Genomic DNA, 19,303 nt, shown 5'->3' with positions numbered 1-19,303 from the left:
TTAGCCGTGTATTTTTGTAGTTTACCTCTTTGATATTTCTGTCTGCTTACAAAGAATGCAGGCAAAGAAAAGATTTGTAGAGCAGGAAAAAAAAGCAGTAAAAAGATAAACTACTCAACAGAGAGTACCAAGGACTCTGTAAAAGATGAATGCAGAGGCTGTTAATCAGGAAATCAAATGTGTCCAACCACATTAATATATATATATATTCTCACAAGGCCAGAGCCTAGCAAAGAGACATTAAATTGTTAAAGAGGGTGGCTATTCTCAGGAGTTGCACAGGATGGAAACAGAAGAGAGCAGTCAAACCCAAGCTAAAGGACGTACTAAATCCAGCTGTGAATTCCTTCTGGCAGGGACCTTTGTTCCCTACTCATCGACTCATGTGTCCGTCACCGCCGTCTGCAGAGGCAGCGTCTGTAGCAACGGGAGACTGGCCAGCTCAGTGAATGCCCCCCCCTTCACCCAGCCGGGTCACCCCGCGATCTGTGATCACCGTGTTGCTTCTTCCCCCAAAACCTGAAGTAATTGAGCAGTCAAGTGTTTATCTAATTCACTACCTACTTCAATTTTATGACGCTACTTGTCCCTACCACCTACTACTGTGAGAAAACGGCACTTACTCCGCTGCAGACCAATACATACCCGGGGCCGGCAATACCTCACCCGCTTTATTCACTCATACACACCTGACAGCAGCGCCCTGCCGCCCTTCCAACGCTGGGGAGCTCTGACCTAGCCCCCCCAGCAACGCCACCCACTGCATTTTCAGGGCTCTCCATGAGGAAAAGGTTTAGGCGGTCGGCGTACATACCCCAAGCCCTGCCACAGAGGGGCAATCCTATCTGAAACCTGTACCCCCCTCCCGCCCGCCCTGCCCCTGCCCCTGCCCCTGCCCAAGCCGCCGGCAGCGACGCCCCCGTACCGGAAGGGCTCTTCCCGCCCCCCTCCCCCCCCCCGCCAACGGCTCCCGGCGCCGCCGCCAACGGCCGGGGGGCGGGGGAGAGCCAGGGCCAGGGGCAGGGGCAGGGGCAGGGAAGGCAGCGCGCGCACCTGCCGCGGGAAGCGGGGAGGCGAGGCCCCTTGGGCCGCTGCGCGCCCTCGCTCGCTGGGTGGCGCGCGCGGCCCCGGCTGCTCCGCAGGCGGGGAGGCGGCGGGCGGGACTGGCCAGTGACGCGGCGCTGCGCGGCGTAAACAGCCCGGCACGGCCGCGTTGCTACCGCCCGGCCTCCGGCCGCCCGAGGGCCGGACCGGCCTCCCCGCCCGGTGCCGGGCAGAACAGACGGAGAGGCGAGGCAAGGCAAGGCAAGGCAGGCGCCCCTTCTCGCAGCGGCCTCGAGGGGTTGACGCCGCAGCCCGGCGCGGCTGGTGGGGACGGCGGCCGTACGAAGCGCCAGAGGCTGGTTCCGGGGCGGGAGGAGCCGCCTCGGGCAGCGGTTCGCGGCTGGGGCGCCCTCGGCGCGGCTCCCCGGTAGGGCCGGTGCCGGGCGGTGAAGATGGCGACCCCGGGGATGGGCTGGCAGCAGCCGCAGCACAGCTACGGCGGCGGCTCCGCGCCCGGCGCGGGAAAACTCGGCTCCGGCACAGCCCAGCCGGGGCTGGGCGCCGAGCACAGCCCGGACCTGCATTTCAAAATGAGCAAGAAGATTGCCCAGCTCACGAAGGTGAGGGAGCCCGCAGCGGGAGGTGCGCCGGGTCCTCTGCCGCCTCTTATTTCTTCCTCTTTTGTTTTGTTTCCCTTCGCTTCTTACCATCGCCGAGGCAGAGAGGTGGCTGGAGAGAGGCTGGCTCTCGGGGTTGATGTTAAATCCGGGTGAGATGCCGGGTTTGTACCGCGAAGGCCGGGCCTGGAGCGGCCGCCTTGCCCCCGGGAGCAGCCTCGGTTCCCGGGGCCCGGAGCGCGCCGTGCCGGGGTGCTGCGGGGAGAGCCCCGGCACACCCCAGGCGTGGCGAGCGGGAACAGCGGCGTTCGAGGCGAACCGTTCACGGAAACTGCCGCGGTACCGCTTCCCAGTTAGCTGTGTCCACGTTCCGCTTAGCACAGCCAGGTAGCTGGATGTGGGGGAGGTGATCCCTGATCGCTAGTTGCTATTTAGTCTATGAAAATTGTCGCTTCTCTTCTGGCGCTTTTGTACGCCGTTCTCTGAGTCTCTCTAAATAGAGAAATTCAAGTGATGCTTGCTTTCCTTTTGCTGAAGAGAAGTACTGTTATTTAGGGTGGCTGGTAATATCTTGAATGCCTTAGATGGTGCGGGCGAAGTATGAGAATATCTCTGGTCTTGTACTGCTGATGGAACAGTTTTCATTATATCATCCCCAGTATCTTTGTTAAAGGCTGTGGTCAAACTAAGGATATTGTGTTTTAAAAGCATATTGTTAAGGCTGGTAGGCCCCGTGTTTCGGATATGATTGTAGCTATGATTTACTTAGAATAACTTAAAAAAATGCTTTGGTGCTGTAATCTCTCTTGTATGCTGCTCAAGCTGTAGGTGAATAGCATTGTTTAGGAAATGGAGGGCAGATGATCTTTGTTAAAGAGAAAGCAGAATAAATAATTTCTATCAAGAATTACATAGCTAAACCATTTAAAGGTAATTTAAAAGCACTGTGGGAACTGCTAGTATTCTTCAAATGTATGCTAAAATGGATCAAGGTGACATTTCGTTGGAACTAAGAATGAAGAGAATGAAGAGTGCTGGCAGTCTCACGATGGAGACAATTCATATTTATGCACAGTTGATGCACCGTCAGCCAGTTAAAAATAGTATTTATTGTGGAACACCATGCACTTTAATGTTGCATCAGTTGGAAAACTGATGACTGAGGGGTATTTTGTCTTGTCTTTGAATTCAGAGTCCAATTTCTTTATATGTTAACATTGGTGGGACTAAAATTGTAATTTCATAAGGAGAAAAGTAAAATTAAAATAAGCTGAAGAATCACTTTAGTTTTATTCCATGTGCATACAAATTATGAATTAAAATATTAAAGGTATTACTACAGACTTGTGCTCCCTGAAAGGTGCAAAAAGCACCTGGAGACCATAAATGTATTTTAGACTTACATTAAGGTAAGTCTAGTGCATATGCAAAGTAATACTTTAAAGGAATAATTTTTATTTGTGTGTGTGTCCTTTGGTATATTTCCCTTTCTTTCTCTAGGAATTTACCTAGCAGTTTATAGTTGATTTCGGAAACAGCATCCCACTTCTGTTGTGAAGTCATTTGTGTATACCCATGAGTTCCATATCACTGGGCATGTGCCCTGTGCTCTCTGAGTTATTACGTGTCAGATATCTTGAGGTGGATGTGAGTTAAATATGGATTTAAATGCATAGTGCTGGAATATTTTGGAAAACATGAAGAGTGTGAAAGTAAATACTGTGGGTTTTATAAGTTTTCTTATGATCCATAGTAGAGTTCTTCTAAAATTCTAGAAAATGTGTGCACGTCTGTCCTGCCAAAGACTTCAGAGTAGTGCAAATAAAAGCTATGAGTTGTCTTCTGCTTCTGTATTTAAAATAACTGTAAACTATGTGCTTGTACAAGGAGTTTACATGTGAATTAGACTTTTGCAGGACTGGAATCTTGTATTTGTTTCTCAGTGACTTGCAGATTCTGGTGATATTTTAGTTCGTGTGTTTGTGTTCTGTTTTCAAGTTTTAGGGAGAAAACTTGGAAAATCAGCTGATCTTTGTACTGACTGAAGGTCTGGAGTGAAGAACAGTATTTTTAGATGTAAAACAGGGTGTGTAATAAAAGTAACTTTCTTGCACCTATTGCAACAATAAAATTAAGAATTTAAAGACTAAGATGAAAAGTATTCCATAGCATTAATTTCACTGAGGTAGAGATGCAAATTTTGACAGTTTTGTGGTTAGAGGGCTCGGATCCTACACTTCTGTTTGTTACTTGACCTTTCGGAAAGGGAGGCTTAAAAGAAGTATAGAAACTGCTGGATAAAGGATAATCTAAACTTTCTAACTTACTCTAGAATCTGAAGCCTGATTTGATAGATGGCTGAAGAAATTAATCCTTGAGAAAGGACTCCAGCTACAGGGGAGAAACATAAACTTAATTTCTGTAAGCGAGAGTTAACTCTCAGAGGTAAATTTACTTCACTTTGCAGAAGATTTCTGGAAATAAGCTGATGCAAAAAAGATACTAGGATATTTCTATGAAGGTCTTTTGACCAAATTCTGCTGTTCTAGCTTTGTCAAATGCTTACTAACTAATATGTATAGAATTCCTCTTCAGTAATCTAGGAATTTCTTATTAAGAATATCACTTAATTGTGCTTCTCAAATTGTTTAATGTCTTATATATAAAAGACACTTCTCATGCACCTTCCAACTGTTTTCTCCATTTATTTATTTTTTGGCTTCCCACTCTTCTCTAAGACTGCCTTGAAGATATGTTAAGTCTCTTGGTGGATTTAAAGCTGAAGTCAGGTGCTTTACCAGGTCAAAACAAACCCACCAATATAGTATAGTAAAAGGAAATCTAAATATGCGTGGGACATTGCCAAAGGGATACACATAGTTAAGTTATCCAGACAGCTTCTGTCTTCTGACAAAAGAAATGTGACTCAATAGTTTATTTTTGCCTATCCGTGTACAGTTTGTATTACGAGTTGTAAGTAGCAGCAGGAAGAAATGCTTTCCCCACAGAAGATGCAGGTCACGCATGAAGTAAATGTAAAATTCCAAAATTGGGATTCCTCTGTTGTGTTTTCACATTATTTAGAGAGAATATGATGTTTCAGTCAAAACAGTACAGGAACACAAAGAAAAAGGTGAAATTTTTTTAATAACCAGATTTAATCAGAGTAGGCAAAATAAGATACAAATCCATTTCACTAAGCACAACACTTCTGAAGTGCTTAACTATGTTTTTACTTTTGGCAGGGGGAAAGACTTACATGATTTAGCTTTAATATGCTTAATTCACAGGGGAAGGTAAAACAAGTAGTTAGAATTGCAGCTTTAAAAAATAAAATGATATCCATGTCATGTTTAAAGACTGCGGTAAAATGTAACTGAAGCAACTTTAGGTCTTCCTCTTCAGTATAAGCTCCTTATTTTTAGGCGTTTTAAAAGATCTGTGTACCGGTTTGGGGATAAAGTAGCATCTGACACAAAGATTAAAGCCAATAAGAAATAAACTGCGGTTATGAGATTGCATATATGTGTTTGTACTACTGCATGCTGGAGTGCTAATGTAGTGTTGAAGTATGCCTGCTGGAGATGAAAATATGCATATATATTTTATTAGTTTGCATAAGACAACTGGAATAGAAAACAAAAAGCAAGTTGCTGCTATGCTTACGTTAGTAGGGGAGAATGGGATTAGTTTTTACAATTGCCAGAAGAGTAAAAGTTCAAGCTTTTTTTGTGTGTGTGCTGTAGGTTGCAGCTTGAGCATTTGTGATTGAGAAATCCGTATCCTAAATGTGTCTGCAAAGTCTGTTGTGCAAGCCTTGTGACATCAACATAAATCTTTTACTTTTATGGAATAACTGCATGATCTGCACTGGGATTATGCAATGAGAGACTTCAGCATTGATTTGGTTGCGTGATATTGGTTGCAGAAATTTTACATTAACTGGAAGAAGAGTCTGTAAGTGCTGTGCAGGTGGTACGTGCCCTACAGTGATGGTTTCTATCTATTTAATAAAAAGAAAAAACTGTTCAAAACTCTGATGTTTTCCCATGGTACATGCTTAGAGCTGGATAGTTCAGTTCTGGAAGGGTTCCAAAAAACTCGTCTAGTTCAAAGACTAAGGCAACAAAGTTATCCAAGGCGCAGCATACTTCAGTAAACAAGCAACTAGAATCTGGGACTCCTGAGTCCAGAGTTCTGTTCTCAACTCTGCCATCAGCTTGTTGTGTAAATTTGGGAAACTACTTTTTTTTTTAAAAAAAAACCACTTATATTTCTCCTTTGTTTTCTTTGTCTTCCTGCGTTAGAGAGAAGTACTTGGAGAATAGATGTTAATGTAGTCGTTAGCCCAGTGAGTTGCTTGGGGATGTAGATAGTAAATTTATTTCAGCAAATTTGGTGATTTTTAATTCAGATGCTTATGCTTCTTATTGTGTGGACTTTTTTGCTGGGATGGTTAAAGGTTTCCCTCAGCTATCACAGAATGCAATGCTATGGAAGTAAGAGCTATAGGGTTTAAGTTGTATTAATGATTCTTAACAAAATGTTTCCAGTGAAACTTTGTCAGTTTTTATTTGGAAGTATTCTGCCTCAGGAAACACAACTAAACATCTTGCAGAAGGTTCATTGTGCATAGGATTAGAAGAAAACTTAAAAAAAGAGCCCTTTAAAAAAAAAAAGGGAAGAAGTGAGAATCTAAAAAACCTGTAGAACTGTTTTGATGTTAACTGTCATCATGTGGTAGTTGATGCCATTAACAGTTTTGCAAAAACTAGGGGTTTAGTTTTTTAAGCAACCTTATGTCATTTCTCCAATGTGTGTTAACATTGGCAGCAGGCCAGTATTTGCTAACAGTTCTAGGATTGCATGAAAAGAACTGAAATTTTGAGGCGAGTGTGATTTGAGTACATATTTGAATGTCAAAATTTTTGCTTATGCTTCTGACTGGTAATGTGGAAATAAATTTTATGTTTTGTTATTACGTAAAAATAGTTTTCAAGGACTAGAAGATATGAAAATGTAATATAAATATTCAATTCTTTTACATTTCTTTGGAGATATTTAATTTTGGTTTGTGTTAATTATTCCAAAGATAGCTGAAGTAAACCCTCTAAGAAGGGAAAGACTGAAGGTAGGAACTGAGAAAGTTAGAGAGACAATATTTCTGAAGCAGGTATGCTAAGATTTTTCTTTTTTAATTATGCTAGTATAGTCTCTCCATCTTCTCTTTCTGACTCTGTCCATGTGGTGTTCTGACTGTGTCCTCATTCTGCAGTAGTTATGGTCTTAGCAAGGGATATTCACAGAAGAGAAGTTTTCTGTACCCATGATGGCATAAGGACAAAGATGGGACTGGGTAAAAATGGCATGTCTTTAATACCATCTGGTATAGTTCAGAAAAAGTAAGTAGAGCTTTCAGGCTCTCAATCTTCTTCAGACCTTAAATAAAATCACCAGTTACTGTCTTGAACTGAATACTTGGCTAATTGAAGCACTTAGAATTGCTTTAAAGCAGCTGTGGCTTCTAATTTAGACCTGAAGAGGTCTTTCTTACCTTCCATGTTTTGTAGGATGAAAATTATGGAATTTGGTGTTTTAGTTAATATGCTCTTTGTCTCTGAACGAAGAGATCAGGGATCTTAAAAAAAAAAAAAAACCTTGTCAGTCCTGATATGAAGTCTGGGAACTCTTATTTAATGCTGGTTTTCCCCAATCAGGGCTAGTTGGAAAAAGTTAATTATTCTGATACTTCGAAGACCTCAGGACCATGTATCCCTCGAATGCTTCTTCCATTCATTATCATTGCACACCTATAAGGTGAGACTGCAGGAGTGCTATATGGACCTGATAAGGGTATATTTTAGAGCTCAGTGTTGTGGTATGTGTGAATTATGTCAATGACTTTACAGTCTTTTGTCACAAGACATCAAGAAGAAAGAAGTAGGAGAAGAATGAAATACTTTTAATATTAAAAAAAAATTACTCAAATGAAATTCCTTTCCTCTCCACCTGCATAGTCTTAATGGTTGACTACTAACTCGGGGTTCTTCTGAGACCACCGACAGCTTAATGTTCTAAAGATATTTTCTGTATGTGTGTGTAACTGAAAGCGTGATGATGTTGAAAAACCAATCACATGTTCATGTAAGCTACTAGTCTAAAATGCCTCTTTAATATGCTCGTGCATATATTAGCTTCTCTGAGATTGTTTAGGGTTCGGGGTTTTTTTTGGTGTGTTGTTTTTTTTTTTTCTTTTTGCATTTTACAAACATCCAAAAGAATAATCCAAACGAAGAGACAAATAAATTGGGAGAGAGGATGAATAATATGACATGGTGCTTAGGGACATGGTTTAGTGGTGGACTTGGCAGTGTTAGGTTTATGGTTGGACTTGATGATCTTAAAGGTCTTTTCCAACCTAAATGATTCTATGGTTCTATATGTATCCTCTTGCTTTATGCTTATTCTTATTTATTGCTATAATTAAATAATATAAATTACAAGGAGCTGGAAAACTGTTAGATGTTATCACTTTGATATGTACTGCAGCTGTTAAATCTGATACATCAGTACATTAAGGATATTTAAAGAAAACTTGAAAGACAAGGATTTTAGTACAAAGCTCAATGTTATCAACACGTCAAAATTTAAAAAGAAGAAAGAATACACAGGCCATAAATGAATCCTGATATGACAACATCCATAAAGTTTAAAATCTATCAACCTTTAGCTGCTTTTTACATATGATGATATAAATCCAATGAAAAAATTAAGAAATATTTGAAATTTGGTTTGATTTCGGTTTTTTTTGCTGCTGTTACAGTTTTCTGCATTATGAAAGAAGGCTTTTGCTATTATCTTGATTTAGATAAAATCAAGAAAGTGCTAGTTCAGAGTTAAGAACGTCATATTGACATGCTTTGCTCCAGATGCAAAAGTTGTAAACAGGAGAGTCTTTTATGTATATTTGAAAAAGAAAATCAATGGTTGAACTCCATATAATTGTACAAGGTATTTATAGATTAATTTCTTTGTACACTTGTAAATTAGCATGGACACAGCACTTTGAAGTACTCAGTCCTGCAAGGAGTTTTGATTTGTCAAGTCTTATAAAAATATATCAGAAGACAGTCTTTTTCTTTCTTTGGTGTTGTGGTTTTTTGGTTGGTGGTGTTTTTTTTTTTTAGTATCTGGAGTAGCATGAAAGTGCAAAGAAGTTGTTTCAATATGAGGAGTCTTACCACTTCTTTAGAAAAAGTTAGATCACAATTTAATCTTAGTCATAGTGGTTCTGTACTCTCTTCAAACACCGTAAGACTATTTAGTAACAGCATTGTTTGTATTTGGATATTTCTGTATTTTCATGCAACCTGTTGGTCACACATACATTATTTTTTTTAATGTTTAGAAGTACAATTAGATGCATACTGCATTTAATACATGAGTAGAAATGCTATTTGTCATAAGTCATTTTATTGGTACAGTAACTTCCAGCCTTAAGTTGCTTCTAACCACTGAAATTCTTTCAATATCTCATTCTCTAAACTCAGGCTTTGGCTTTAATAAAAATACTAATTTTGTCAGTGATACTATTGTTTCCCCACTCCACTCTCCAAGTCTCCATCGAATGCTTTACTTTCCTGTTAAGTGTGTGGAGGAGGGGGGCATTACCTTAAATAGTCACTAACTTTTTCTTACTGTTTGCAGGCTTACTGCTAAATATACCCAGCAAATCTCAACATAACATTATGAAATCAAATGTGTATGTCTCTTGGCTGATACAAGTTTGGCCATAGTAAGCCAGGCTTCTATGTATTATTCTGATGACTGATGTTATACGAATAACCAAAGGCATTGCATTCCAAAAATAACCGGAAGAAGCAAAACCAGTCTAAAGCTATTCACCATCTTGTCCTACTTAATGCATATTACCTGGTTCTGTTTCCTCGGTCAGGCTTTTTTAACTGAATCTAGAAGGCTATGAGGAAGAACAGCCTTTTGCTGAGATTGTCACTTGGCTAGGCTCAAAATGACAGCCTTTAAAAATATCTACTGTTAAAAAGTTCATGAAGTCCTTCTTGTTCAAGATGCTCCCATTAAATGAAAGACAACCTTTTAGCTAAAAGTAGTAGTATGAGGGGATTATAAGAAATACTTGCTTTCTATTTTCATTTTTATGAGATTAATCTTTCCAGCCAGTTTCCTAAAATTTTGTTTCTAGAAACCTGAATTGTAATATGTTTAGAAAACAGGTGTGCTATAATCCAGAGATTTTTAATTGAACAATGTTTTTGCTCACAACATGACTGAAAGCTATAACTTTTAGTAAAGGGTGTCTGACACTGCCTTCTCGGATTTAGTATTTTGCAGTGTGGATGCTGATATGTTTGGATAGGTTGTACTAAAAGGTATTTCAGTAATCTCCTATTACTGTCTTTGCCCTTTTAAAATTTGACGAATGAAAATAGTGGTAAATTATTTCTGTAATAAAGATTAGGGAAAAGGACTTGAATTTATTTATTTATTTATCTGCTTTGTGTAATTATATGCACAGGTTTCACACTTTAAAAAATACAGTTTATTTGTAGCTGGTAGTAATAAGTAATCAAGAATAAGTTTACAGGCTAAAAAAATTTTTTGAAACACCTTAAAAATCTATGCATATCTGTCTTTCCAACATTAACCTGTATTGCCAACATAAGTAATGTATGCTACTTGCATTACTTACTTAAAAAAAAATACTTTTTGTGTTACACCACTGAGTGATAAAACTTTATTTGGAATTTTTGATCCATTATTTTGGTTGGGTTGTTCACTAGCTTTCCATATTGTATCTAACATTATAGCGTTAACTCATAAGTTACATTAAGTTCCTATGTCACTAAAATGAGTCAGTCCTTTTTTTTCACTCCCCCCTTTTTTTTTCTTTTTAAAAGCATATGGCCGTTTGCTTTATGCTGAGATAGAATTTGCAAAAATGTGTCCTAAAACAGAGACTGGACTTTGACATGAAGATCAGCTTGTGTTCTTTGAGCTGGTCTGGGAACATTCTGTGGCCGTTCTCTCTACTCCCATGATTCTTGTCTTGCCTTTCTTTATTTCCATGCTCTGCTTCACACTTTCTCATGTTATGTACCTTTTCAGTGTACAGTGTTAGACCATTCACAATTAAGTGTATTGGGTATATTCTGCCTTACCTCCAAATACATAATGCATGAGATTGTAATTCTTGTCATTTATGTTCAGGCAGGCACTGCTATATTAAGTATCCTTGCACCTTCTATACAAGCGAAAACCCTGAAGCAAGTTTAGCTTCTGTTATTTTGTATTATTTTCCATAGCTATGAGTTGATACTCTACAATAAACTATATTCCAAATCCCAGAATTTTTTTTTGACATAGCTGTTTGTATAATAGACTTTTTTCCTCTAATGGCAATTTATTTTTTTTTTTCTTATGGGCCTATGCTCCCTGTTCCTGAGGGAAACTAAATTTCCTGCTTTCAGGAACTATGTTAGTTTAGCAAAGTTGGAGACAGAAGTAACGTGTCCTCTGACTATAAAATACATGTGCTTCTGTATGTGCCTATAGGAAATTCTGGTAAATGTGGCCCCTTAAAATCTTACTGAAGTCCTGACTGACATGCCCTATTTGACTCTAGATTTGCTACTAATTTTTGAGCCTCTTCTGGTTTCATGTATAGAAAAGGGATTCTTGTAGGTTCTTACAGAAAAGGGAAGAACTTGTTTAAGTGTACAGAAAGAGATAAAGAAAATTCTCTCATCTGGGAAGTACAAAACCCCAGTAGTTTGTCAAAGGATTGAAAGTAACCTCAAGTTTATCTACAAGAACTGATTTTATCAAAGAACATGATACACATTTTAGTAAGCCTGAGGCTGTACGTGCTTTTCCTGGAAGACTTGTGAAGCGGAGCCTTGTCTGATGCGTTGCCGCTCGGTTGTGTTGGAACTCTGCTGAATTTTTCTGTTGCCCCGTTGCCGCGCAGGCTGGGCGGGTGGCAGCCTGTCGCTCCCCCTGGTGCTGAGCGGAGGGCGCGACAGTCGGCGGGCGCCTGTCGCTCCCCCTGGTGCTGAGCGGAGGGCGCGACAGTCGGCGGGCGCCTGTCGCTCTCCGTGGTGCTGAGCGGAGCGCCGCCTCGACTGATGTCAAAAGCAAGTAAGTTTTACTTCCTGTTATGCAAACCAGTACATTTCCCTGCTAGCAAGATCTCTTTTGAGGCCCAACTTACATAACTACAATTGCACAGTCCTTTTGTGTAGTGAATGTGGTGAGCTATAACATTGGATTACACCGAACACTATGAAGGTAAGTGCAGTGAATCATTCATCTGAAAATGTGTGTCATGCCATTTTGTAGCGGCTTCCCAAAAGCCTGACAAAAAGACAAAGAACTGAAAATAAAAACAAGCACTAGTATTTTTCAGGGAGTTCTGTCAGTTAGCAAATTAAGAAATGTTTGAGAATATTTAAATGAGCAGCAGCATTTTATTCATATTGTCAAGACTCTGAAAGAAGGGTTCAAGGTTGATTTCCTAAAGCTGACTTAGGGAAGATACAACCCAAAACTTGATGATTTCCTTCAGGATTTATACTTGGTTTAATTCTGTTCTGAAATAATTGCATTCTTACCTTTTAAGGATTTTAAAAAGTTGGAAATGCAGTTGTCTTGTCATAAAATTCATTAAAGGTATGTATTCTATTTCTGGATGTTGCCCAAAGTATCTTAGATTCAAAAGCCCGTGTAATTCTCAAAAGAAGAGGAAATTGCATCTTGAAATTATATACTACTTAAAAACATTTATTTTGATGATTAATCAAAAACAGTGATACAGGTCTGTAAGATGACTATGTTTTTCACCCTGTTTCTCCACTTAGGTGTTGCGACTTCTTGTTTTGGGAAGCTCTGAACCTTAATATCACACTGCTGAGAGAAAATTCATTTGTTTGTATATGGAACAATTCTTGTAGAGTGAAGATCTTTGGTATGTTGTTTGTTTGTTTTGCCAAGGGCAAACTAGTGTTATGTCCTGAAAGCAAAGTCATTTGCTGAGCTCTGAGAACTTTTCAGTGCGTTGTTTCACAGAGTCTAAATACCCACAGACAGATGCAATACAGACATACTACCTTAAATTCCTTTGGGGATCTCTGTACTTAAAGGCTCAAATCAAATATGCAAATATTCAAGAAATAAAGCTGTAAGGAAATGCAGCTTGGAGACTAAAACACAACTTGGAGTAGCCCTTTGGCCTACCCTGTTTTCCTTGCAAGCAATTTAAGGTCTAACCATATAGCAGATATGTCAACTATATTCTAGATAGATGATTACAGGGTAAATGGAATTCTTTCTCACCAGGAGGCAGATTGGGGAATTTGTACATCTCTCATTAAATCTTTTTTTTTCTTTTTTTTTTTTTCCCCTCTCCTTTCAGGATGCTTCTCAAGATTTAACTGTCTTAGGAAATTACCTAAAGCTGTGTTAGAGATTTGTAATGGTTGTTTCTGACATAACCTGACTGGTAGAGGTTAATGTCCCAGAACTGAAAATGGGTTTTGATTAGGTGTGGATACTGCCACACCTCTCCCAGCACAAGGGCATTGAGTTGCAGTTGCAAGTATATGCTAAACCAGTCTGTAACAGGAGGAAATAGTGGATTTAAACTGTATGCAAAATGAACACCTAAGCTAATCCTGTTCATTAGAGAGCTGTGAAAGACTATTTTTGCAAGTCTGTCTTTTATCACAGTGGAATTTTCAATCTCTGTGAAAATAAGCATACTTGAAGTAATTTGGTTAATTTGACATTCTAATTCAAGTCACTGATTTATTGCATGACAGCTCGGGGGGTATAATGCGTAGCTGGTCTTTTCCTATACACTTGTGTTTACCTTTTTCTTACACACTTGTGTTTGCCTTTATAAATGGTGCATTACCTGCTATCTGAGAGTCCCAGTAGGCTGTATCAGATGTTGAAACAGATTAATTTCCTGGTGGTTACACTTTCACCTCAGTTTATACCTTCCTTATTCTTGTTTTCTAAAGAGAACTACATTGCTTTCAAACAGAAACCATGTAGTACTGTAGATGGCATAGCTTATTTTTAGGTGATTTGTGTCTATTCTCAGGCAACTGGGACAGGGTGGAAGCTGAACCTACAATGCAAATTTCGCTTTTCAACATGTACAGGATATAGGGGGTATGGCTTCAACATTAACAGCTCATTTCATATGTTGCTTTCTGAAGTATAGTATAGTATTGCCAGATGTGAATCTCCTATGTAATGTAGCTTAAGAGCCTTGTAAGGCAGCTTGTATTGCTTTCCTTGCAGATGTTCACAAAGCATTGAAAACTAAAGTTTTCTTTTTTTTGTGTGATCTGAGAAGTTCAGATGATCAGGTTTCTTTAGCTTGTGTCAGTTCTTGGTGTTTTTTTTTTTTGTAATGGAGTAGAAAATAAGTCTAATTCCTGGTAAGTGTAACAGGATTTATGTTTACTTAATACTTTGGTAATCAGTCCATTCCTGCTTTTTGCTTCTTTTTGGAATGTTTATGTTCGGGGCTGGGGGGATATGTTCCTTCTTTATTATGATACGCTGGTATCACTACTGTTCCATATTAATGGCACTTCAATTAATTCGTTGGAAACTCTGCATTGAGTTCTAGTGCATTTTATATCCTGGTTCTGTGATTGAAGACTGCCCAAAATATAGGAGCTATATTAGGAACTTAATGAAAACCCTATGGCAAACTAACAAGTGTAAGCATTTTATTTACATTTTTATCTGTAAAAGGAGACATTTCTGAAATGTACATAGCTGTTGGTGTGCACTGATCTTGTTCATTTTTAATGTTTTTTATCATGAATAACCTTTTACACTTTCATAGAAGAGATCTTGTTTTGGAAGCTGTATTGTATGCGGTCTTTCTAACCCTTACACTACAGGGAGAAAGCCATGGAAGTTCTCTTTAAGCATAGATTAGAATTAGGGAGAGGGTCTGCTAAAAGCAGAACAGAAAGCTAGGTATCAAAATCTGTCCTCTTTATTAGAACTTTTCCTGACTCTGTTACGGGAAGAGGAGTGCATTAATTGCTGGAGATACTTGCGCTTACTGGTTTTTAAGAGTGCTATTATTAAAAAAACCCAAACAAACCAAAGCATAAATACTATTTGCTAGCTAAATTGAAATTGAACTTTGAAAAAGTATTTGAAAACTCAGCAAATTGGTTGTCCACTGCTAAATGTTTTAGTCTGCAAAGCAATCGTTCTGTACTGTCTCTTAATGAGTTAAGACATCATTTATAATTCTATGGAATTAAAACTGGTGTATTGGAAGCTGTGTTGTGCATAGAATAGTCTTAAAATGTGTCTCAGAATAATTTCTCATTATTCTATGAATGTGTTCTTTGTATATCGCTTACTCAGATCATTTTTAAATTTTCTCTTGGCTAATGGTGTATTTTGCAGTACACCATCAACTTAGCTCATTTTGTTATTTCACTTTTCATATAAAAATGGAGATTTTTACGGTAGTAGTTAGAACCAAGCATGTTTGTTTGAGAGACTGAATATATATATGAAAACTGACATGTGCATGATACAGACCTGTACTTACCTCAAGGTTGGAGGCCTAGAGCAAATTATTTAATGTGAAGTTGCACACAAGTGCTCAGTAATATTTTTTTTCCAATTCTACTTACATGTGATTTATGTGTGTTCCTTGATTTCAGATTTCCACTCTTTTCTCAACTGCTGAATTTTCAAAATAGTTTTTTTACATATGTTGAAGAAAGAAGTCTTTTTGGCTTTTCTTTAATCCTCTTTCTCTATCATATTGGGTATCACAGATTTTTTTTCTTAGGACAGCTCTTCATGCCCAAAACTTGAGGTCTTGACAAAGATCCTTGATTGGTTGACTCATCGGGTATGGGGAATTTTTGTTGGAGGTGAAAAATTCTGAACAGCTATACCTGTGTACTTTTGTATGGTGAATTGCTGGAACAGTAGGAGTTAATGTCTCCCATTTAATGTGGAATAAAGTAAGTATTGTAAAAGAGGCAAATGTAGCAAATAGTTACAATTTAAGTACTCTTAAAATAAACACATTGTATTCCAGCTGCCAAACAGAAGCAATGTAGAAGCCTTTAATACAATTGCATAGGACAGCTTTTTAAGAACATTCACTAGTGTAGCTCTCCAAAAGAGTAGATCCAACTGGATAATCATGATAAGAAAATACAGGTGTTGGACTGGTAACTGAGTGTTCAGTTTGAGGAACCGCAGTATTCCCCTTACTGTATTTAATGGGAGGAATGGAAAAGAGGTGCTTTAGGACAAAGCAATATAATTGTATGCTTTTACAAGGACATCGATTTTCTTATAGGTCTCTAATGGAGATACTACAATTTTCCTACTTAAGTATACAAAATCTTTATCTTTTTTTTTTTTCTTTTTAGTTGAATGGTTCAAAAAACCTGTGGTAGAAGGAACTGCGCAAACTTTAAGTATCTTGATAGATAGACTAGAGACTAGGGAAAAAAGTGTATTCAGTCTTTTTTTGTGTGACTGTTTATAGGAAAGCTAAAATTAGATACGTCTTCACTGCTGTTTGTCATGTGCCTGTGTGTTTTCTCCAGGTGTATCCTAGGCAAGTAGACATTAAAGTAGACTGAAAACTGGCTGAACTGCTGGGCTTAAAGTGTTGTGGTCAGCAGCATGAAGCCCAGTTGGAGGCCAGTCACTAATGGTGTACCCTAGAGGCTGATAAGGAGGACAGTACTGTTTAACATCTTCATTAATGACCTGGATGATGAGACAGAATGCACACTCAGCAATTTCTAGACAATACATAACTGGGACAAGTGGTTCATAAAATAGATGGACATGCTGCTATTCAGAGCTGGACAGGCTGGAGAAATGCACTGACAGGAACCTCATGCACAGTCCTGCCTCTGGGGCAGAATAACAAGTACGTGATTGAGATCGACTGGCTGGAAAGCAGCTTTGCAGAAAAGGCTCTGGGGTCCTGATGGACAACAAGTTGAACATGAGCCAGCAATGTGCCTTTGTGGCAAAGAAGGCCAGTGGCATACTGGATTTCAATAGAAAGAGCGTTGCCAGCAGCTCAAGGGAGGTGATCCTTCCCCTCTGCTCGGCACTGATGAGACTCACCTGGAGTGCTGGGCCCAGTTGTGGGCTCCCCAGTACGAGAGAGACATGGACATACTGGAGCAATTCCAGCAAAAGGCCACTAAGATGATTAAAGGACTGGACCATCTATCATACTAAGAGAGGCAGAGAGCTGGAACTGTTTAGCCTGGAGAAGGCTCAGGGGAATCTTATGAATGTGCGTGTATACCAGATGGTAGGGAGTAAAGAAGACTGAGCAGGCATATTCTTAGTGGTGCCTCATGAAAAGATGAGGCAATAGGCACAAACTAAACCATAAGAAATTCCATTTAAACATAAGAAAACACATCTTTTGCTGTGATGGTGGTGAAATACTGGAACAGGTTGCCTAGAGGTGTTGAGGAGTCTTCTTCCTTGGAGATATTCAAAACCCGCTTGAGCAAGGTACAGCACAGTCTGTTCTAGCTGACCCTGCTTTGAGCAGGGAAGTTGGACTAGATGACCTCCAGGGGGTCTTCCAACCTCAGCCCTTTTGTGATTCTGTATACATGTTGTTTCTGTAATAGTTAATGTGTCAAACCTTTAAGTTGTTGGGGTGAAATGACAAAACTAATAGCCAGTATTTTGTAAATACTGAGAGGCAGCTAGGAATTATAAATGTTTTTCGTCGTATGATAGATGCCTCTAGGTTACTGGAAAGTATCCCAGTGGGCCACTGCAAACTTGTCCTAGATTCATCTCAGGCTGAGCTTTGAGAATAAACTTGGACTGTCAAGTGGTGTGACTTGAGCAAAAGTGACTGTGCCACTTTCTTTGCTTACTTCATGGTTTTGCTTCTATAACCTCAAAAAAAAAAAAAAGGAGTGGAAGCTTAGTGATCAATCCTTAGTTTGAACATGAATTTTATTTTTTTGGTTAAAATCTGGATTATTTTTTCCAAAGAAAGGGAAGAGAAATTACTTCAAGGTAGTATGATATTTATGGGGAAGTGGCTTAAATTCTTCTACAGTTATTAAAAATTCCATGAATAGACAAGTTTCTGGTTGGAGTTCCCTTTTTTCATTCTGGAAAATTAGCATTTACCATTAAACTTTTAGAGATGATTTGTAGTTAAGGCCTTCCATAAAGTGAAAAATGCTGTAGATAAAAATACTGAGTTGGGAGTCTTGCAGTGTATGCTTTTCACTAATATTTTTTTCCTGCATAGCTGCATATTTGTTTGGAAGGTCTATGCCTTTCCTTCTCTTAAACAAGCCTGGAAGGTAGCGAGACAATTATGAGCAAGAAATGGAGTTGTTTTCCAGTGTGCCATTCAAACCACTGATGAGGAACTCGTCTTTGCTCCATGGAGGCTGCATGGTATATTCTTTTCTGACTGGTCTCTTCTTCTGTGAGGAACCACTAGATACTGGAGTTGCATAGAATCTGCAGAAGTTCTTGATGGAATAGGAATCAAAATAGATCAAGTGTTGAGAGGAAGAGAGCTGCGGGCAGAGAGAGTGTGAAAATGAACTTTGTTTTGATGGGGAAAAGAGACTGAGAAGACTTTCTCTGGCTTGTCATATAGTACTGCTGTTTCTTTGGGGAGAAGGAATACAAGAAACCTTTTGCTAATGTTTTCATCAGCTCAACACTTGAGGACTCATCAGTAAGGACGAATAATAGCCTGTATAAGTGATAATAATGCTGACTATGCCTTGATTACTGGTCTATAAGCAAACTAAGAGGAAAAGAGATCAACTTTCTTTAGTGTCAATTTCATTTACAATTTATTCCAAAAATACTTGCGACGTTTTGTCCTGGTTTCGGCTGGGATAGAGTGAATTTTCTTCCTAGTAGTTGGTATAGTGCTATGTTTTGGATTTATTATGAGAATAATGTTGATAACACACTGATGTTTTAGTTGTTGCTAAGTAGTGTTTACGCTAATCAAGGACTTCTCAGCTTCCCATGCTTGGCCAGATGCACAAGAAGCTGGGAGGGAGCATAGTCAGGACAGCTAACCCAACTGACCAATGGGGTATTCCATACCATATGATGTCATGCTCAGTATATAAAGCTGGGGGAAGAAGAAGGAAGGGGGATGTTCGGAATTATGGCATTTGTCTTCCCAAGTAACCGTTATGTGTGATGGAGCCCTGCTTTCCTGGAGATGGCTGAACACCTGCCTGCCGATGGGAAGTAGCGAATGAATTCCTTGTTTTGCTTTGCTTGCGCATGTGGCTTTTGCTTTCCCTATTAAACTGTCTTTTTTAGGGTTTTCTCACTTTTACCCTTCCAATTCTCTCTGCCATCCCACTGGAGGGGAGTGAGCGAGCGGCTGTGTGGGGCTTAGTTGCTGGCTGGGGTTAAACCACAACACATTTTCAGGTGATGGCACTCAAAAATACTGCTATGGATAGCCTCTAGAGCAGATTTAGAAATGGAGATGCTTCATTTTAATTTACATTTCCACAGTTGTTGTTCTGTCTCTACCACCCCTGCTTTGCCCCCTCCCC

General features: G+C 39.4%; 1 protein-coding gene across 2 annotated transcripts in view; it reads left to right on the top strand.

The window, feature by feature from the left end:
• The first annotated feature begins 1,117 nt into the window (after positions 1-1,117).
• Positions 1,118-19,303, top strand: part of FAM184A (family with sequence similarity 184 member A) — an 80,462-nt gene continuing 62,276 nt past the window's right edge. For both annotated transcript variants that reach the window (XM_075145742.1, XM_075145741.1), the window contains exon 1: positions 1,118-1,664. In XM_075145742.1, coding sequence (XP_075001843.1) covers positions 1,497-1,664 — 168 coding nt within the window. In that variant the 5' untranslated portion in view covers positions 1,118-1,496. The remainder of the gene's footprint in view (positions 1,665-19,303) is intronic.

Source organism: Calonectris borealis, chromosome 3 (genome assembly GCF_964195595.1).
Source record: "Calonectris borealis chromosome 3, bCalBor7.hap1.2, whole genome shotgun sequence".
In the NCBI taxonomy this organism is placed as follows: domain Eukaryota; kingdom Metazoa; phylum Chordata; class Aves; order Procellariiformes; family Procellariidae; genus Calonectris; species Calonectris borealis.
This window is presented reverse-complemented; position numbering and strand designations above follow the sequence as displayed.